Raw genomic sequence first — 22,914 nt, forward strand, 5'->3', positions numbered from 1 at the left:
TTCATCTCCTCCCTAGTAAGGAGGGTATGAAAATGAGGAAAGTTATCAGACCACAGCAGTTCATTCTGAAGCCAGGTCAAGTAGATGTAGAAGAAGAGCAAACTAGACAAGAACTTTTTCACTCTTATTACAGTCTTTTGTGTCCTACCCTTACTCCACCTGTCCGTGCATGTAACATTCGTTAACGGTTTTACACAAAGCTTTGAATTTTCTGTATTCTCCAATGACGCTCTCTCTTCTCTCAACAGCGAAAAGATCCTTTGGTTTAATTTTTTTTTTTTTCAAATGAGAAAAAAAACCTACATTTTAAAAAGCGTGACACTAATTGCCATAAATTTGAAAAAGAGGATAGCAGAGTAATGACATTTAAAAAAAAAAAAGTCTTTTAATTTTATTTGAATTATCATCACTCAAATAACAACAAAATTTTTTTTCTCTCTCTCTCTCTCTCTCTCTCTCTCTCTCTCTCTTTCTCTCTCCCCCCTTCCTTTTTGTCTTCCATAGGACAGGAGGGATTGGCAGAAGAATGCTGGTCCCAGGTGCCCAGGGGCAGGATGGCTTTGCGTTGGCAGAGAGCTGTAGTTGTTAGATGGTTCCTTTTGATGCTCCTATGGCATTGGGCAGCCCTGGGGCCCTTAAGTTGGATTCTGGTCCTGGCTGAACGTTTGGACCAGAACCCATCGCCTTTCTCCACTGTCTCAGGCCGGAGCAGCGGCCAGTTGGACTGGCTCCTGTCCGACAAAGGGCCTTTCCACCGTTGTCCGGAATACACCGAATTTAAAGAGCGTTTCCAGCAAGGTTTCACCACACGCTACAAAATCTACAGGTGAGACTTTTGTCCTCAATCACTTTGGCCTGACTTTGTGTAAGTTTGACACCGCCATTGACAAAGAATTCAAAAGATTTGAATATGACTCTTATGTAGCCTCGTGACTGATCCACGTCGGTAAGTACATTCACTTGCCCATGGGCCACCTGGCTCCTGTCTGATTTCATTGATTTAAAAAAAAAAAAAGAAAGAAGAATGAACATTGATTTTTATCATAGACTGTTTTTGTTCCCCAAGGTACTTTTTCTAAATAAGCTTTTCTTACCCCCAAAAAAAGCAATGTTCTCCATTTTTTTTGTTTTTTTTTTTAAGAAACTGCAGAGTTCTTCTAAACAGTGCATTCATTTAAAAAGTATAACTCACCCAAAACACCTTCATACTTAATGTCCCCAAAACATATTTTATAATAGTAAATAAACAGAAACAAAAACAACGGAAGGGGGGGGGGGGCGTTGGAGGGGCACTGCTGTAAAGCTGGAGTGATTTAGTTGTCATGGTCAGTCAGCCACTGACGTGAGTATCAGCTGGTTGTGGAGTAGTCATGAAGGGGCAGGTGGAGTTTACTGACAGAAATGGGTCAGAGCTCACAGATCTTCCCACTCATGGCTTGTGACAGCATGTGAAAAGCTTGGGACAAGGCAGTGACACACGCTCAGTCTTACTTATGACTTTAACGCCACAGCCGTGAGTCATACAGTTTATATAACACGTGCGTTGGCATAAAGAGCAAAGATTGTCGCATTCGCTAACCATTGCCCGTTAGGGAAAGGGAGATGAAATTTAAGGTGAAATCGTTCGCTGCTAGTTTGAATGTCATTTAGCATTGAAAGCACTGTATTCCAAAATCAGATCAATTAATTTTGTGATAACCTTGACACTTGCCAAAAGGTCATGAGTATTTACAAGCATTAAGAATCTTTTTGCACAAAGTAACTCTTAAATTTAAGGACCACAAAGCTTGGTTTGGAGTTCGGCTAAAGCTTTAATATATTCTTACATGAATCATATTGCGCAGTGCAAATTCTGGCTGTTTTTTTTTTTAAATTTCAATCTTTGAGAATGTTATTGATTGGACTTCAAGCTCTGCAATCCGTTTGAACAAAGACAGAGAGAGAGAGAGAGAGAGACAGAGAGAGAGAGAGAGAGAGAACGACAGCAATTTGGTGCATCGCTGTGGATTGTCCAGTGTCAGTGGGTAGAGGTCAGCCTTTCTGCCTGCTTCCTCTCCCCCCTGCTTGTGTGTAGCTGACACTGGCCAACTCCCACTGCACAGCAAATCCAAAACGCAGCGTGATCAGAGCAGCTGGCCGCAAAAAGGCCCACGGAACTGCGACGGAAACAGTGAGGGAGACCAGACATGCTGGCATCTCTGTTTGAAAGGCTGCCCTGCAGGCCAGAGTGTATGTGTGGGTTCTCTTTGTGTGAATGTGTGTGTGTGTGTGTGTGTGTCTCTGTGTGTGTGCCTTCCTATTGTTCCCTATTTCTGATGTGTTGCCTGAGCCCCCTACCCACCCCCCCACCCCCTGCCTAACAAGCTGTTAATACAGCCTGTGTTTTTCTGATACAATAACTGATGAGATTCTAAGAGGACATTTAGGCAGAAACTGGATCTTTGCTCTGCGATTGGTGGGTCGTCCAAGATCACACATCACGAGCAGCAACACGAGTGGGTGAACACCCCAGGAGGGGGCTTTTTCATTGCCTCCCCGGTCACAGGCTCCCTCCTGGGGGGGCTGGAAGGGGGGGGGGGTGTTACGCTGCACCAAAGGAATCCCATTTGAGCAAATTCAATGGTCCTTAGTCATACTGCCAGGGCCATGGGGGATTTGTGCTTATTTGAATGAGAAGGATGATGTGTTTCCATCGGTTGGGTTTGTTTGCCAAGCCAAAGTCATTGAAATCTATTTTTAGTATACATTAAATTAAAGTATTGAATTAGGCATGATGTGCGTATAATGAAAATGCAGCTGAAAGCTGTAATAAGGGAATCCAATCAAATGATCAACTAATGCAAACCCATCGCTTTTGTTTTCCATCGTAAAATTTATTATGTCATGTTTACTTAGTGAGAGCTGGTCGGAAATTAAAAAACAAAAACAAAAACAAAACGAAATAAAACAAAAAGAAAATTCAACAACACATCATCTGTCAGACCTCCGTTTTTGCGGTAACATCAAATATATAATAAAACATCCAGGTTATCATTCTGACCATAGTTCATCAGATCTGTAATTACAGAGGGAAGGGATGTTTACAGCAGCAGACAGGAAGGAACAGTAATGCTGTTTCCCTCAGGGGAACTTTGTTAAGATGGATCAAGTCCCAGATGTAGCGTTACCTGGCGACTGTAGTGCCTTTTGAGCCGTTTGAGATGACAAGAATGACGACCAATGGGGGTCCAGAAGAGCAAGGTCCGCCCCCGGGAGACAAGTAACCTAGTAACGACCATTTTCTGGAGGCAGCAAGAAGTGCTAAGTAAATAAGACCTGAAAAAAAAAAAAACAACCATGGCCATAACTTATGGGCAACTGACATAGATGGAATGTAATGTTGACCTTAGGAGCTGACAAGATTATTTACATAGAACAAAGCATTGTTTTGATTAGGTACACTGTAGCTGTTTCATTTTTTTAACGCTATGGATGTTTGTCCACATATTAGACTTCATGGGTGACATATGATACCTGGTAACCTTGGGAACCGTGCCTCCCAATATGATTTTTTAAGAGGGAGAGGGTGAGTGAGGGACTTTGAGGGGCAGGGCTTTTGTGTTCCGTTGACTCGATGCAATTTACCACTTCAATCACTCACAACGGAGCGTTTCAGAAATATTGTTGCTGTTGCCTTTACTGGCCAGAACCAAATTTCATATTCTGAATTGATGTTTGCCTTTGTAACTTAGAGAGCCTTTTTTTTTTCTTTCTTTTTTTTTTGTTGCTGAGTAGCCATTTTTTGTTTGTGTGTGTGTGTGTGTGTGTGTGTTGTTGTTGTTGTATAGTTTTAAGGGTGTTTTTTGCTGAATGCATTATTTTGTCATTTCATATTTGTGTAACTCTGACTACTTTGGGCAGTAAATCTTTCTTTTAAAAATTCATAGTTAAAGCTCCCAGCTTTAGAGATACAATAGAGCCCTCAGAAGGCAAAGCACCTAAGCTTATTTTCAAGACGATGCTTTCAAAACAGCTCACGTCCAGGTTTTAGTTCAGTGAACAGAGCACTCTGTAGTTTTATACCAAACAGAAGGTGGAAATATAATTAAATTGGTTTGAAGATCATGGTACAATTTTGTGCTCACACAAAGGAACAGTGACAGAATTGAACCCATATGGGCTACAAAGAAACACAAACTTCATTTATTTATTTTTTTTTTATTTAAAGAGCTTGGCAGTGAAAAATTAAACAATCTGTCTCTTTAGCCAACATCTCAAAGCAGTCTGGAGCAGGTGCGTGGCTTATCTCACGTGGTATTATTGGAAGGGACGAAAACTTTTGAAAATGAAGCATATGAGTCAAAAGTGCATTTGTATCTTTCCATATTACAAGCTAAACTGTCTTCTTGTGAAGAAATGGGGGGGGGGGGTGGCTTATAGCCCTTTCACTGTAGTCAGTTTAGTCATATTCCAGGGCAGTTAACCTACACATACTGTTTCTAATCAGAAGGAATGAAAAGGGGGGTCTATCCCCCTTCATTTCGGATTAGATAAAAAAAAAAATCCTAACTATAGTTAACCATCTCAAGAGATAATCAATAAGATTTATTTGAAGACATTAGCCATGTAAGAGACTTGCATGGCTTTGTATAAAACGTTTTTTTTTTCTGCGTAAAACAGCAATTCATCAGGTACAATGTGCTTTGAAATTAAAGAAATCGATGTCGTTATAAGCTCAGTTGATGGTACCGATATATTGCCCCTTCCCAGAGACAAAGTAGGCAATGGAGTTGTGAGAGTGGACCCTCTGTCATTCCTGTCAAAGACTCGTCAATTCAGATATGACTGAATTCCATGGCAGAGTGCTGAGGTCAGGACTGAGGGCACCGTGCTGTCAATAATTGCTACAAGCTTCTATCAATCACACAGATTTTCTCCTCAAATAATAAATCACTGAAAACGTACAGGTGAAAAGTTTTGTGGATGTAATTGCTTTACTAGACTCTGGGCAAAATAACAAATAGTTGATTTAAGTAATACAAAATAGAACATACATTTTAATTTATAATACTTTAATGCATATTGCATCAATCTTTTCTAAGTATGCACAATGTAGAAACACGATTCCCTCCTTTACAGGCTCAATCTAGCTGAGAGATGTTAATCAGAAAAATATATATATATATATACATTACCTGTGTTGTCCTCATGCATATGATTAATACTTTTATGTGTAAGTCCGCTGTTGATCTGTGATGAACTAATGTCTGCAAAAAAATTAAATTTGTTATTATGGTGTTCCTATCGTTCATATCCCTAAAGGCACTAAACTGGAAAATCTAATTACAGGATTCAACACTCTGACTCCCAGTGAGCAATTAAGAAGATTCATTTTAATTCCAATGAAGACTCCAAGTCTTGGCTATTCAACTTGTCAAGAGAAAAGAGAGGAGGAGTGTAAAAAAAAAAAACGCTCTGAGCCATTGGTGCACTACACAATACTTTATCCCATTAAGAGGAAATGTTCCAATTACTGCAAAAGGAAATGCTTACAAAATCTCCAAGCTCTACTGTATTCGCCCCCCCTCCCCCTCCCACTGCCCCCACCAAAAAAAAAAAAAAAAGAAGGAAAAAGAATGGAACAGAAAAGAAAAATATTATTCAAGAGGACAATTTGGGTTTGTCTGTGAAGAAACATTCGACTGACTCAAATTAGCAGTGAGAGTGTGTGGTGGTACATGTATTCTGCTGAGTCGTAACGCTCTTGGTAGAATGCAATGCCAGCAGATGGTTCGCAGGGGAGACAGGGTTGCCACTAATTGCCATTCACGTCTCTTCTTAGTCTGTAAACCAAACTCTGCATAAAACGAGTCCATCCCTGAATGGAACGCCTTTCTGTGCGTATGTACAGTGGTGGCTTAGACATCCCCCCCCTCCCTCCCCCTCCCCAGGAAGAAGGCGGGCCGCCTTGGTACGTTTTTTCATCAATGGTTCGCAAGCGATGGTGGGCTTTTTGAATAGGTGAATCACTCAGGCTGAATTAGTGGAGACTAATTTTCAAGTCGAGCTGCTGCTCTTTGCACGCATCTCCCTCACACGGATGAGTGACAGGCAAACAAACAAGGGAACGGAGACCCAGTTTCCATCCAGTGGAAAATTGCAAATTCTGTGCAAATTCTGCAGCTCAGCAATTTTCCTTTTCAGATTTATGCAAATAAGGCAGAAAGTTTGAGCAGGGCAGAGTGACTGTATCACCTTCATTTCTATGAAGGAACAATACCCTCATTCAACATACTAAAGGGAACTGAACCTGCTACCACAACAAAGCTTTGTATTACTTACAAGTAGCAAGTTAAAGCCATATGTTTGAACATTTTCTTTTAATGTGGAAAACAGTGCACAATTAGCCACTTTCACTGTTTGTTCGTGGTGTCAGAATCACTTTAACACTTTGTTCACGGCGGGAAAAACGCCTTACGCCGTTTTGGCTCAAACAAAGCAAAGGTGATATTAAAATCCCTGATCTCTCTCTCTCTCTCACACTTCATTTATGCAGCTAATAAAGACAGACGTGTGAGCTGGAAATTTACGCATTCAGTGCAATTCAAAGCAAGTAAATTAAGATACAGATAGGTGGGCCCGATAACGTTCAAATGCCAAAGCACCCTTTTGTTCCCCGGTGCAATAGCCCCTTTCCAAACAAGGAATCAGCGGAGCATGCAGTGGAGGAGAGTGTCCTGAAACCCTACTGAGCTGCAGGTGCATTCTACCCCTGTTAAAGCACTTTAATTAAGACCATCTATCATCCATGCCATATGCATGGATGGCCAGTGTGTTTACAAATTAACTCTACCAAAGCATCGTCGTTGACTACATTAAACCTAGACTGTATTTCTTTTTTTTTTTCTCTTTTTTTTTTCTCCAGATAGTTATGAATTAAGTCTACGGTACTAAACGTCGTAAGAAAAATATCTCTGAAAACTGTTAAAACCATTGAGGTGGAATATGTCAGCATTGGAACACTTTCTGCTTTCTAACGGCACACTTTTTTGATATAAATAGTTTTTTTATGAACATAATCCTAGGTTTGGTGAGTTTATTTAATTATACCGCTTACTTTGAAAATCCAGTTTGTCAGCGAAACCATTCAGGAACATTTGAGGACTTTCTTTTGTCTTGAAATGAATGTAATTTATTGCAGTGACAGGTTGCTCTGTCAGAAAGACCTCTCTGAATATTTGAAAACTGATCACAACACTAGAAATATTACTTCATAACTCAAGAAAATGTATCATGGTGCCTTGTTTATTGGTTTGTTTATTTAATGAGAGTCAAAGATATCTCTACTTTTCCAAAGTCACAAACAGTCACAAATTTACATTGCAGTGGTTAGTCTTCATATGCTCATGGAAAATATGACCAAGTAATAAAACTGAAGAAGCACTATTTTGGTTTTGTTGAGACTTGAAGAATGTATTGAACGATGATTTACTATGTACTGAACGACTGAAAGTCGATATGGCCAGTACAGATTGGTGGAGTTGTTTTGTTTTTTTGTTTTTTTTGTAAAAGTGCGTCTTGTTGACTCTAGAGTGAAATCAAACGCATCAATATTCAGTACGTTATTTGGATGCATGTTTATGCATGGTTAGCTATATTTTCTGCTGATATTAACATTTCACACGTTCACTATCTTTTTCACTGTGTTGCCCCACCTACACACACACATACACACACACTCTCTTTCACATACGCACACACACACACACACACACACACACACACACACACACACACACTCATTCCAATCAACCAGTAATCAGTAACATGACCCAAACCCATAAATCAAAATGTATCCCAAAGCTCAGTGCTTACTCTACTTTCAGCTGAGTTTAGTTTTTTTTTCTTTCTTTCTTTCTTTCTTTCTGTGTTTTCTTGCAGAGAGTTCAGTCACTGGAAAGTGAACAGCTTGGCCACAGAGAAGAGAGATTTTTTCAAGGCCCCGCTGCCCTTGGCTCCCGAGTTCTTACGCAACCTCAGGCTCCTCGGACGAAGGCCAAGCATCCAGCAGATCCATGAGAACCTCATCAAGAAATATGGCACCCATTTCTTAGTGTCAGCTACACTGGGTGGTAAGTGTGTTTCACAAAACCCATAACAGAGACCTAGAATCACCCACCTTATGGCGTTTTTGGTATCCATCCTCCTTATCGCCCCAGACTAGCTTGTTTGTGTGACAGAAAGACGTAGCACAGGAGTATGAAGTAGAACTGCTCAGTTTATTGCCTTTTTGTGGCATTTGAGTTCAATCACATGTTTCTATTACGCTAGATCTCACTTTGCCCGACAAAGACCTATCTTTTTCTGTTACTCTGGCATCTAAATAATCAATTGGGCAAACTGTCCTACCGACGGCGCCTAAACGCTAGCGGTGACACTAACAGAATGCTCTGTCTGCGAGATCTAGACACTAATTATGATGTCACTTATTGGTGGATATATGCACTGAAGTTGCGGACTCCTAGTGACAGAGGAGATGAATGCAGTCGCACAGCTATAGCAAGAGTGGGTAATTAACGACTCAAACGGAAGGAAAAGAGGGAAGGCACTATCGACTGCATACTAATCAGATCCAGGCAGAGAACAATACACAAGCTCAGACAGTTCTAAGCCAACAGGAGGGTGAGAACGCCTCTTTCAACTGAGAGAGTACGCTGTGGGGAGAAAAAAAAGGCCTCACTCTACACCATTCAGTTTCTAATACCGATACATTTGCATAATAATTACATGTAGCTTCTGTGTACCTGTGTATTATTACACTGTACCCCAATAATGTGTTTAGTAACAGATTAATAATTATCTGTGTTTAGAACGAAACTAATGCCTTAAATACCAGTTTGCATCCGCACTGACATTACGACTCACTACTGGGTTCAGTGTACAAATTCATTGTTATTAGGGACATCTAGTGCGTAGGTGACTTTAAAAAAAAAAAAATTACACCATTGTCGCTGAAGGACAAGGCTAATAATTTAAGGATGTGGCTCTGTGTACGGGCTTCGCGACAGACACCAAAATAAGCAAACAAACAAACAACAACAACAAAAAAAACATATACAGATGCCATGCCAGTGTTTGCGTAACTCGGTTGCTAGAAGTTCTGAGGGTTTCACGAGTGCTTTCTAATAACGTCGGATTCCAGTTGAGCACAGTGAAAGAAAAAAAAACGCTATGCTGTCGGAATGCATGATTGGCACGGCAATCTATAGCCCATAATTGGGTCCAAGTTGAAATATATGCTTACCTCAGACAGCAACCCTGCCACAGGATCATTTAAATGAGAATCAGTGTTCCTTCGTACCATATATTTCTGCTTTTGAATTAGCTTGGTTTCTTCCCTACACTCCATATTGTAATACATATTTTATGAGCTCCTGTTACTGTGTGAGTGCGGGGCTTGCGCCTTGTGCCTGCACTTCAGTTTAAATCACTACATCTCTTAAAAACAGAACATTCTAGTAACTAACTGACAGTCTGGGTAGAAGTCAGTGTCACTTTGCCTAGCAGCGCAGCGTGAGGTTAAAACTGTTCTACTTCTAACGGCTGAAACTCACCTGTAAGCGACGTGTTGATCTTTCCAAAAAAAATAAAAAAAAATAGGAGAGGAGTCGCTCACAATCTTCTTGGACAAGCAAAAGCTCAGTAAGAAGTCGGAGGGAAGCGGAAACAGCTCTGTGGTCTCTCTGGAAATCCTGCACCAGTTGGCAGCCTCCTACTTCACAGACCGGGAAAGCACCCTGAGGAGGTTACACCACCTGCAGATTGCCACTTCTGCCATCAAGGTATCAGAGAGAAGCTCCCCTATCTGTATGCATTACACAGCCCCCAACACTTAGACTAACTTATATCAACTTATCTTTGGAATAATGAGTCCATCTGCTCACCTTTCATGTTTGTCTCACTGGTCTTTTTTTTTTTCTTTCTCTCTCTCTCTTCACTAACAGAATACGTTGAATGTTTCTCTCATTTGGCGAGATGTGTTTGGTGTCATTTTTTGTCATTTAGGGTGTGTTTTCGATTGTTTGCTTTCAGAGGAGCAGCTATCCATGCTTCGGTAGTGTAAACTGCTATTACAGGTGTAAGTGCGTAGCAGCGGTAATTATGCAGCATTTTAGGTCTCTGAACATGTTTTTGGAGCGACATTACCATTACCACCGTAATGGGCTGATTGAAAATGATGTGGTCTACAGAGTGCACTTTTAAAACAATTATTTGATTTTCCCCCATGACAGGGGAAAAAGAGGAAAATAAAGGAAAAATTTCTTAATGTAATAACATGATTTCAGCACTGAGACAAAGGATGACTTGTTCAAGAGGTAACATCATTCACAGAACTCTTGAGGTATATTACAGTTTCATTATAACATGATTTCTTTTTCTTTCTTTCTTTCTTTCTTTCATGCTTGGTCTCTAAAAGTAATATTACATAGCAATGTATTGACTTTATTGTTTAGCACCTTATCATGTGAACATCTCAACATATTTTTCAGTCCAGAAAAAATCATGGGTGAGATTGCTAATAAGAACCATTAAAAGAAAATAAAAGCACTGTAACAAAATAAGGCAATCAAAGGATTACAAAGGGTATTAATTAAAAGCTAATGCATAGAAATGAGTTTTCAAAAAGGGGTTGAAAGGAAGACACAGACACACAAGCTTTTATCTGGTGGAAGGGACTGTTTCAGAGGGAGCCTATCAGAGAACACTCTGGTCTTCTTTTGTTCAAAGTCTAAACTCTGCAATAGTCAAGAGATCTTTGTTGGCTGATTCTGGTTTTCTGTTGGAAGCGCAACATATGGGACAAAAAGTTCTGCAGTGTAATCTAAGGTTATCTTTGGTCTTGCTTTTGAATGTAAATAAGAACATGTTTAAAACTGTGGAGGAAGAAACTGGCAGCAACTGCAATAAGGGAAGAATGGTGTAGCGTGATCTCCTTTTGCCTGTTTTTAGTCGAAAGTCTAGCCTCAGATCTCTTGCAGTAATAGCGGATCGGACACATCCCTTTTTTGTTCAGGCGGATCAAAAGTGAATTGCAGTTGTTAATCCTAGCGGAAATAAAAGTACAAATGATCTTCACCCTGTCTGCAACAGATTAGGATTGCCTAACTTTAACAAACGTCTTCAGCTGAAACAGCGAGTATTAGCTTTTTAGTATGAAGGACAAATAATCAGGAAGGCTCCATTTTTTTTTCCATTTATATTCTGTTTGTCTGATAAACAGGAATCACAATGCAATAGTGGTTTTCAGCTCAGTGCCAAATCTATGGACGTGGTTGAATTAATGTTCTGTCTAATTGAAGTTGTCAGAAATTGTATGGCTTCTCTCTCAAAAATTACCCTCACAATAACGCTTGATCATTGTAACATTGACGGGGATTGTTCCTTTCATAAAATGTTCTCAGACAGCAACCAGATCGCTGGCGCTATGCCAACTCCAAAGTACTTAGGATATCTCGTGAGTGTCCCAAATTTTAATCGATTTAGAAGTACTTTAAAGCCATACGAATGTCTATGAATAGCTTTTATTCCCAAGTTCAAAAGTAGGAGCAAAATGCCATCCCTCTCAAAAATTGTTACGTTTAGGACTGATTTAATACTCTGACATGCTTTATGAATACTGGCCCAGATTCTTCTTCCTTGTCACCTTAAATGACAACTTTTCTTTTCTTTTTTAAACTGTAGAAAGTTATAAGCCATTCAGTTCTTAATGTCCTCCAGACAAGCAAGTGAAGCTCACAAAGTCTTCATATCACCTGGTGATATTTCAAAATAATATGCGAGTTTGCATATGATATGTTTGAAATGAAGCTCGTTGATGAAGAATTGGCCCTAAAATTGGCCCTAAAATTGGCCCTTGAGGTACTCCACGGGTAATCAAAGGTGTTATCAAAATATCAAAATGACTACTAGTCTGTAAGATTAATCAGTAAAGGACTGATCTACTTCTGCATGCTGTGTGTTTATATGTGTAAGACAAATTGTGCTTGAGTAAAATGTAAAACATGAGGAAAATACTTTTTTAACTATGTAAAATATATTAGAATTTGGAAAAAAATATATAATTACATTGCAAGTAATTTTGTTACTATCATCTTAAAAACATATTTTCAAATATCGCAAATCCTTAAACTCTCAATTCCACAGTCATTATGAGTCAACCAAGCATTACAAGACAATCTCACTGTTGGACAACAGCTCAAAAATAAATCCATGCCCTGTGATCATACTTAAAACAATAAATACTTTTTTTTCTTGGGCTTATTCAAATGAGTCTTTCAGTATATGCAATGCAGATGTGTGTAGCTTACTATAAAAAAAAGGGGGTGAACGTTTAAGAGGTTAAAATTAATGCGGGGGGCTTTGACTCTGTCGGAGGATAATGGCTTCCCCTCTGGGCAGTACCATGCATGTCATTAGACATCGCTTCTTCTCAGGTCTCCTAAACAGCATCTGCAAGGAAGTTGAGCTGCTCACACTTGCTAGCAACTTCCATCAAACTGCATGGCAGCAGAATTAACAGAGAATCGTTATCTTAAACTGCATGAGCAACAAACAACGAACATATGCTCTCGATGCACAGAACTTCAACGAGGACATTAAGAATCCACCGCGTCATCAATTTTACCTCATGATACGGATACAGCTATTACCACATTATGCTAATTTATAGGTTTAACCCAATATCGTATAACCACAACCATTTGGTGGTTGTAAAAGGAGTGGTATCACTCTTGTATGCATACATAATAAGCTTTTACCATGGCAACCACTGAGAGCTGTCTGTTATAAGCTGACTCCGTCATGTGTTTATGGCTTTGTGACAGAGCTTTGTGATGGAGCTGTCACAAGTGTTTCCAGCAGCTCCGCCACACCTGCCAGGTGTCTATTAGGATGGAGGTAATGAGACGTTACAGGACCACCACGTCTTCTCTCTCTCTCTCTCTCTCTCTCTCTCTGTCTCTCTCTCTCTCTCTCAGACTGTTTTACTTAGCCTACAAGCAACACTGATGAACTGGGCACCAATGCAAAAATTGGTTCATAACAGACTCATCAATATGCTCATAACAAGCGATCAATTACGTTCCAAATGGGAGCACAACTCAGCAGAATGAGGATCAGCTTTTAGTGATGTCACAGCCCTTGAGTGTAATCAGAGAACACTTACAGGCAAATATAGCCAACTCTTCCTGGAGACTTTGGCAAGTGGCTGTATTTTTCATGCAACAAAATGAACTCCTCTGTGGTAAACTCTGATACAAAGACTTGCATGCCGGGCTATGCACATGCACGTTTTTTTTTAAACACCCAAGGTTACACACACATACTCATGTAACCTTGTGTTATTTCTAATGTTTTGAGTGAATTATGAATTTGTGAGATAGTCATTTATACAGAGTCAAATTTTTAATGTTATGACCAATAACTCGCATATCCACGGTTGAAGAAGTTTAACACAAGATTGCTTTTGTTAGAGAAATACAGAAGCTGAAAAGGTTGCCCAAAATCATCAGTATTTTTGGAATTGTAATCAAACCTTTCACACAGATTTTACTGCAGTTTTCTGTTACGCATTTGTTTGTTCTTCTAAGGCTAGTCAAAGCTTTCAGTCCCAGAGGGCAAGTCCTCGCCACAGTCTTAAAAACAAATCGAACGATCCTCCGAATAAATTTTATATATATATATATATATATATATATATATATATATATATATATATATATTATTTTTTATTTATTTTTTTTTGATAAAATGAAGCTCCAAAGGAAGGCACATACTATATACCAAGGCAAAAACCCTTAAGGCAGAACCATCCATAATAGCTTTCAAACTTTTATGAGAATGTTAAGGTTTACCATTCTGGGCAAATCAGATGTACACAATGTGTTCTACTGCGATAATGGAAAGGATGTTGGAGGCATATCGCATGATTCAGCCCAAAGTTATACATCCTTATCCACATGACACAGGTATGTTGCGTCTCTACTAAGCTGTGGCACAGCAATACTTTAACATGAAACCATGAAGGACTATCAATTACACCCATTTGTCATGATGACACACTATTAACGGTCACCTCTGCCTAGGACAAGGGGTTTTAAGATACCATCAATGCCGTGGTGTGAAACACCGAAGAGATGTAATATCTTAAACCGTGTTGGGTTGGCTAGGCTTTGAGAATGCTTTTGAGTATATTGTAAGTGCATACTGACATATCAAATGCACCGCATCTATTGTATTTTTCTCTCGGTTCGCTGAATTTTAGGGTAAACGTACAGAAATATTCAGTTATGATGACTGCAGTCCCATAGGGATGATAGTCATAGAAAATACGTCCCCATGTCGCTGCGGGGTTGAAGTAATCGGCGACTCAATACGGAGGCAGCATTAGCATTTAGCAGAGAGAGCCAGAGGTATTCCTCACCTCGTCAGTCTGGAAGCAGCGCCAGCTGACTGACACTGGTCGAGATAACTGACAGCGCGGTCTAAATAACGACAACTGTCAGCTCCACTGAAGCACTACGAAGCTACATTTGAAATCCTGCCACAGGCCACAGACTCCAAAACATCTGTATTCGTGCTTTTCAGTAAACACTCAACGTTACTTAGCCAAAGTTGCTTCAAGCAGGGAAAATGGCTACAGTTTTGATAAATGAGTCTCTTCAATATGCATTCCACCTGCGACTCAATTCACCGCCAGCTCAGCTAATCACCCATGAGAGAATAGGGTATCCGCAGACTGTCTAAGTATATAACTCTAGGCTTTATGTTAACCCTCTAGCTTTATGGAGAAAAGAAATAATGATGAAAAAAAAAGAAATAAAATGCATTGTCACATTTGTTTTTCAGAGATAATGTTTGTTGTGGAAAGAAAAGGGCAATAAAAAGAGAACTGTCTGTTGTGTCTCATAATACTATTACTTTAGTACGAAGGCACATTGCATTTTTATTAGCAACATACAGTCAGCAGTCATAAACACCATCAGGTTGATGTCACCTTGTGCAATGAGAAAAACCTTGTTTGGCTTGGTGCTGTTTTTGGGTTAGGTAATGTTGTTGTTGTGGTTGTTGTTGTTGTTGTTGTTGTTCAAAACAACAAACCTGGATACAGATGTGTCTTATGATTTATGAGAAAGATAAACTGAGTATTGTTCGTTTAAACATCACCTTAAAAACCAACAAGACCGACAGCCTTTTAAGGTTTTTGGTCCTCTGCGATGCAAAGGTATCATCTAACCAGCTCACAACACTTTAGACCTCAAATTCTTTTACCAAATAGCACCGATTTGAAAAGAAAAAACAAACCAACGACTGAAGGTTACATTGAGTGAGTGTTCAGACCTCCGCTGCTACACTGCCCATGGTGAGCGATAAGAGAGGTACTTATGGAAACTCAAGAGCTAAAAGAGGTAGAGCTAAAGAGAAGAATACTCAGCAAAAAACAAACAAACAAACAAACAAAAAAAACATGTTTGTATCTAGATGGAAAGAGAGAAAGAACACAGAGCCTACAATACTTTTTAACTGAATCTGACTGCCAACAAACTAAAAATAAATGTTGTTTGTGCATGTACAAAGCACTCCAGCAAAGGCATACAACTTCAAAAGAATTTTTCAAAGGGTAAATATTCTAGTAGTTTGATCTGTCACTAGAAGCAGTATGTTTTAAGTGTCTTGAATATAGTACTAAGAACTGCAACCGATGCTTAATGGTTTTGATTAGGTTTGCCCGCGTCTTTCACTCAGTTGTAATTTGAAAAATGTTGATTTACTTAGTGATGTAAATCAATTTTGCTTTGACAAAAAAAAACATGCTTATAAAAAGACAACAGCTTCTTTTTTTTTTTTTTACTTTAGTAAAACATGTTCTCTAGCCAAAGAGTCTCTTTGTGGTTTCTGGTCACACTAACTGCTTAATGTCTAAAAGTCACATGCATTTAGGTGAAGATGAATGATGTCTGATAATATACTTTCATAAACATTTAACAGTGATCTTTTTTATCCTCCTCTGTTCATTTCTTTATCAGCGATAGTCCTAAACACTGAAGTTATCATTTTTCCATAGTGATGTACACTGACAGGAATATTTCTAGCTGTTACCAAATTCAAAAATCACTCAGCTTTTGACTGAAAAATTAATATTCCTGTTAAGCTATAAGCGTTATTAAATTGGCAGTGAGTACTGAAATTTCTGAGGCTTAAGTTTCCATTTGACATGTGTCCTTGCGAAACAGAGAATTCGGAAGCTGAGCTGAGCTCTGGTGACATTTCAGTATTGACTCGAGCCAACTGCAAAGGCTGTGTGGTTTTTGCTTTAGACAACAGCATATGCTCAGTGCTATAGTCCTCGTCAAGAGGAACAAACAGGTGCATGATTTCACCGGTAATAAGGCATTAAAATATCTCCTTGTTTCCTAGGTAACAGAGACCAGAACAGGGCCTCTTGGATGCAGCAACTATGACAGTCTGGATTCCGTGAGCTCCGTTTTAGTGCACAGCCCTGAGAATAAAATCCATCTCAAAGGTACGTCAAGGCTCTGCTTATGTTTACACAGAGAACATTTCTACAGGAGCTCTGCTCTCATTAGACTGTGCTGTTGCACAGTGAGAATCTGGTGTAGGATGAAAATAGACCACATGAAGTGAATGCAGACTCTTATGGGGCATTTTGTGAATGTAAATATTATCATATACAGTAGAAATCAAACAGACACGGAATGACGAGAGCGTTTTTATGTAATCCGTGTTTACGATACCAAACACGTTTCGTAATGTAAAATACAACTGTGATTTTGTGAAATAGAAAATAAGAGCTGTGTAGATATAGTTAGTTTGTACAGGTTTCCAAGGCAAGGCTAGACCTCTAGAGTTAAGTTATGATATTTAACAAACTTTTTTTTTTCCCTATCACTAGTTGTATTTTCCATCAACACACTCACATTATTTACAACACAGTAGTTTAAAAAAAAGCAAGTGAAAAGTATGAAGAAAAAAGGAAAAACTGATCTGAACGTTGAACCGATACGTATGCAGATATACAATATAAGAACCCCCCCCCCCCCCCCCCCCCCCCCCAAAATCACCTTGATAAACAGTTCCTCCCGGCGCAGGGGAAACTTCAAAGGGAGCAGTTCAGAATGGCACTGATTTCACATCCCCATCATTTTTGATGTTGAGAACAATGTGCATCCATTCCCCGAGCATGCACTATGCTTTTGTGTTCTCTCTGCCCACATCATAAGCCCTGATCCATACCTCTACTCCCGTGATTTTGATAAGCACAGATGAATGCTTCTAAGATTTATACCCTATATACTTCAAAAGTATTGACTCAAAAAAAAAACCCCACTATATCCATCCCTCTCACTGTGAGAGATGGTCCCATTCGCCTGCAAAGGTTTTTTTTTTTGTTTTTACAATTGGTTCCTCTTAAATTAAAAACACAGTGGTAGATAAGAAAATTAAATCGCTGTTCATTCCATTCTGATCATGTCATTAGGATGAAGTGGATGCATTACGGGCTTTGAATCTGGATCCTCTCATTACCCTTTTTTAGGGAGTTTTCTTTTCTCTTTATGACTTTGCGGTTTCATCCGGAATAAACCCGCATAAAATACCGTTCAGCATCATTGCCTCCTCGAAAAATAAAAATAAAAGAGTCTTGTTGAGATGAAACATGGGCTGATGTATTTTGGGAGTGCTGGTTTAATAACGTCATTCCTTCCTCCTGTCTCTGTGTGGTCTCTGCCACGATGTGGTAACCAGTAACAACGTCGCTGTGGCCAGCATGGTTAAAACATGTCAGGAGCTAATAACCGTCCAATAAAGACGGCATTTCTCCATACTTTTAACGGAACTTGGGGGTCGTCGAATGACAGGCATTTAAACTGGCATTAATTTGCTTCACATAGTCCTGACAGAAATGTCACCACAAGTCTGAGGTAAGTAGAGCACAAAAAAGAAAGAGAGAGAGAGAGAGGTGGGGAGAGAGAGAGGGAGAGAAAGAAGCCCTAAGGTTTTTAGTCTTCTGGCTGTTACTAATTATATACTTTGCTTGTGCCGACATCCACAGTCTTACTCAGGTTTGACATTTAAGTCATCAACCCACTTAATATTGCTATCACCTAAAGCAACCCTTCTTCCCCTCTGTGTGCGTCTGACTCTGTAACTACCATAACCAGCTTCCTCTAGGACTGTGTGGAATTTTCATTCTTTCTGTCTTATAAGCGTGTGTGTGAGAGAGAGAGAGACAGAGAGAGAGGCAGAGAGACAGGGTGAGAGAGAGAGAGTGAGACAGAGAGAGAGGCAGAGAGACAGGGTGAGAGAGAGAGAGAGAGAAAGAGAGAGAGAGAGAGAGGGAGAACGAGAAAGAGAAAAGTGAAAAATGCATATTGAATTCTATATTTATGCATGTTTGCATGTCGTATTTTTGACTTTGCACTTCCTCCACTCCATTTGTTTACCCAGTTTTTTCCACTACACATAATTTGGCAAATACCTTCCTGATTCTGAGAGGGCGGAATTCTGGCCATTCATACAGACACACACACACACACACACACAGAAAAAAAAAATGAACTGAAACGTGGGAAGCCTCTGTCCTTGGATATTATTTAAGCCAGCAATAACTCAGAAGTAAAATACAAGTTGCTCTTTTTACTTTTATCTATCCCCGAAGAGGCCGAGATTGAGGAGGAGGTTGATAAAGAGCTGTTATTTAGCTGTCTCCGGAATGAAAGCCATCCAAGCCGGTCTCTTTTGTCAGACACCCTACACTTTTGGCACTGTACCTAACAGAAGCCAAGACTGGAGAGGAAGACTGCATCTAATTACGTCTCTTGTCTTCCACGATTCAAAGTATAAAATCGTAACCAAGCAAATCATAAATATTCATATTGGAACGAGAATTCACCGCGACAAAAAAACCAAAAGGAATTGATTCTGTCTTGAGAGATGTCAAAACCTGGTGTATAGCAGGGTGGCACCATTTTCTCAGATAAGATAATTAACCGGTGCTCTACGCCCACGCGCGGCGTGTGAAATCTGAATTTAGTTTAAAGAGGTCAAGATATAGCGTGAGGTTTGATGAATTTTCTTATCAAATGACTTCATAAGCAATTCATAGGGATGGGCTGATTTAAAAAAATATGGTTTCAGTTTTCAGAATAAACCAATATCATCTTCCTACACGCATTTAATCATTTATCAACATGTTATACCATGCTCAAGTCTCCAAAACAGTCAATGGCTGAATCCAATACTTTGAAAACCTTCTGTCTGCATCTCTGAGTTCTGAACCTGTTGCACAGATTGTCTGCAGCGAGTTCTCTAGTTCTTCGTGGTTGTACGTGGGTGAATGATTTTCTCATTGCTGGTCTTTATTCGTCCCATTACCCAATTACGGCACTAACACGCCAGCCTTCCATCCCAAATATAACTCCCAGAACTGATCCAGCCATCCTGGCCCAGCAGCCTACTGCACTGACCCATTTTTTTTTGGGTTGTACGCTTTTCTGGCTTTTCCCCTTCTGTATCTCTGCTGTGGACTGAAGGATAATGGAAGAGGAGATGGATGCTCGATTGCGTGATACAGAGAGGAACTTAAAATAGAAAACATATTACTTGGAAAGAAGAGAGAGAAAGAAAGATGGATCATTTTTATCCTTCAGTAAATATAATCATACTTGGCTGCGTGATTCTGCAGGGCCTACCTCATATCTCGTGTGTATAAAACTGTTCCTATTGTTTTAAGCCAACGTTGGCATAACACACACACGCGCACTGTATTTGTTCGTTATGGGATTATACTCTTTGTGTTACGGTTAAAAAGCCCGTAATCATATAATGCATTTAACTTACACTGTTACTCTAATCCGCTCTTGTACCTTATTAAATCTACAGCATACTTTGCATAGCAAAAAAAAACACATGCAACACATCAAATTACATCCATATGGTGTCCCTGAACAGATGTATGCTTCTTCTTGCCTCTGAATATGATATGACAGCAAACATACTTCAGCTTTCTGTTTCTTGTTTGTCCAAAAAACCCAGGTTTACAGGATGTTCTTCCGGAGTTCTTGCGGAATCGCTTTGTGGAGGCCGCCCTCAGTTACGTGGCGTGTAATTCCGAGGGGGAGCTTCTGTGTCGTAACAATGACTGCTGGTGCAACTGTTCGCCAAAGTTCCCAGACTGTAACTGCCCATTCAGCGACATCAAGGCCATGGAGGACGGCCTCCAGAAGAGCAAGGAATCCTGGACCAACTTCAACAACGAGTTCATGGAATCAGGTAGGGATATATTCTGTTTAAAACAGTGCCTCATCTTTTTTTTTTTTTTTCGTCTCAAAAGTTTTCAGCCAACAAAATGGCATACTGGATACTTAAGATGGAATGTTCAGTTCAATGAAATATTCGTTAAACGACTGTCACTCCGTAAATATTTCTCATCTGTCCAAAAAGGCACACCCTTTCTTCATTCCACATCACGTGCACGTAAAGAAGATCAATAGAGATGTTGTTGGTGTTTTTGTCATAATGTTCATTTGATTTCAGCTGAGGTTTATTGAATGACTTAACGGTGACTAAACGTTTGAATCTGTCCAGTAGTCAGTGAGGTATGTCTTAAGCACTCCTCTGGGTTTTTGATTGATTGAGTGCAGTTCTTGAGGTTGACATGATTGATATGGTCCTCGCATTGACACTTCCTGTTTGCATTCTTCATTCTTTCCCTATCCGCCACAATAGATGAGAGCAGTTGTTGGAGTTGGAGAGACTTTTACAAATTGAATTTGCATAGCAAAGAAAGAGAAAAAAAACATATATATATATATATATATATATATATATATATATATATATATATATATATTTATGTACACTCGAATTACTTTGAGCATTGAAAGTGACAATGCATTGCAGAAAAAAGAAATCTTGAGGAGGCATTTCCAGCGAGGCATTCAGGTGCTGAGCAAGTCACGACACAAATTATGATCTTCTACTCAATGCCGGTTGTCCAAATAAGACTGAAATTTGCATTCATTTCAAAGACAGGTGGATGTAAAAGATGTCGTATTTATCTATTGAAGGGCATATTTTTAAAGAGCTTTAATACGTACATCAATAAAAATGAAAAGCAGTGTATGAAGGTGAGCGTTGAAACTGACTTGTTAAAGATTCGACCCTCAGAGCAGAAACCCAAGCAAAACAGTCAGTGGGCTCAGCCAGTTTCCCCGCTTTGGTTGTGTCAAGATTAGATTTGTTTGATAAAGTCTGAGGTTGAGCAAAAGAAGGAAAGAAAAAAAGAGAGAGTGAGAGAGAGAGAGAGGGAGAGAGAGAGAGAAAAAAAAAGAAAGAAACACTGGCACATCGTGTTTCTCCATAACCCAGTTCTCCCTCCAAAAAAAAAAAAAAAAAAGAAGTGATCCTTTCATAGAGATAAGTCTTGGCTGCACTTAAAAAAGCCCACCCTGCTCTGTGATGGGGCATTAATGAAAGAAGGCCTAATCCCTTTAAATGTGACGCTGCACTCATCAGAATGCGTATATCGCCTTTCTGCAGGTGAAGCGGCGGGCTCTGGAAAAGAAACTCTCCGACCACAGCAAAGCCTTAGCTGCAGCACTGTATTTACCCAAACTCCAAGAAATCTCCCCTCTTTTTGTCAAAGAGGTAGACAGCCAGCAGATGATGTTCACAGCCAGAGCCATGAAAATGGAGGAGGAGGGAAAAAAAAAAAATAGATTTCTGACAAGCTAGATTCTTAAAAAACTAAATCTTATACAGGCGGCCGGTATACAGATATTATAAGTGCTCAAACCTTTCCAGAAATACTTAATACATAAACTTTTTTTTTTTTTTTTTTCCCCCAGAAAACTGATACAACTTGACATTACGGATTTTATCACTTGGATGGTACAGTGGCACTGATTTGGAAACTACTTTTTCTTTTTGGTATATGAGGCGAGTCAGGACATGATTTAATAAAGCTGGTCGGTAGGAAAAAAAACCCTCAGTTTTTCAGTTGACAGTTGATCTTTAAAACCAAGCTTCAGCAATCATGTCTTGTCTCATGTTTGAGCGTCTAATTTTGCTGAAGGATTTAAATGCATGCCAAACCGAGTCATTTAAAATTTCAACATATTCATACAGAGAGCAAATTGCTCAGCAACGTGTCGAAATGTGCACAGCATTGGCTGTGAACAGTTTTATGGTGTTTACAAAAGAAATGTTTTTTTTTCTTTCTTTTTTTTTTGCTAGCTCTGTGTGGCGAAGTGCTAAGCAACATGTTTATACGACGCGAACGATTTCCGTGACAAGTTAATGGATAGCTTATTTTAATCTTGCCACAGAATTATGTTTGCAATTTCTTTTATAAACCATTATGATTGATCCGGTTCAGAGCCATAAATCCAAGCCTAAAAAGTCAAGCAGTCTCTCAACATTAAGACTGCAATGTTTACCACCCTCCCTCCCCCGCCCCCCCAACACTCCCCGGATACACTGAAAAATCGTTTAATTGTCTCAACTATTCCATTATGTTAATTAAAAACATGCCTCCAAGTAACAAGGAATTCTTTGATACATGGCATCACCAACAAAATAGTCCTGGCACCAGTTCCCCTCCACATCATGGGCTGCCAGTGGAAATTTCCACTGATGCTCTGCCCGTTTACGGTTTCATTACACGATAAAGCTCGCAGTGTGAACGCTTAGATGTGGCACTTTTACAATTTGAATGTGACAGACTGTTATAAAAAACAAGTGAAGAGCCTCTTTTTTTCATAAATTGATTTCTGTGGTTCAATAACTGGCATCCACCTCCTAACCTCGGAGTTGTTTTCTCATTTGCAGACCAGATTACACTCTGCAGATTTCCTC

General features: G+C 39.5%; 1 protein-coding gene across 1 annotated transcript in view; it reads left to right on the plus strand.

The window, feature by feature from the left end:
* Positions 1-554: 554 nt before the first annotated feature.
* Positions 555-22,914, plus strand: part of brinp2 (bone morphogenetic protein/retinoic acid inducible neural-specific 2) — a 44,626-nt gene continuing 22,266 nt past the window's right edge. The window contains exons 1-5 of the mRNA XM_030775265.1: positions 555-826; positions 7,921-8,111; positions 9,640-9,821; positions 16,456-16,561; positions 20,092-20,328. Of these exons, the coding sequence (XP_030631125.1) occupies positions 555-826; positions 7,921-8,111; positions 9,640-9,821; positions 16,456-16,561; positions 20,092-20,328 (988 nt within the window). The remainder of the gene's footprint in view (positions 827-7,920; positions 8,112-9,639; positions 9,822-16,455; positions 16,562-20,091; positions 20,329-22,914) is intronic.

This window comes from Chanos chanos, chromosome 5 (assembly GCF_902362185.1).
Source record: "Chanos chanos chromosome 5, fChaCha1.1, whole genome shotgun sequence".
Lineage (NCBI taxonomy): Eukaryota > Metazoa > Chordata > Actinopteri > Gonorynchiformes > Chanidae > Chanos > Chanos chanos.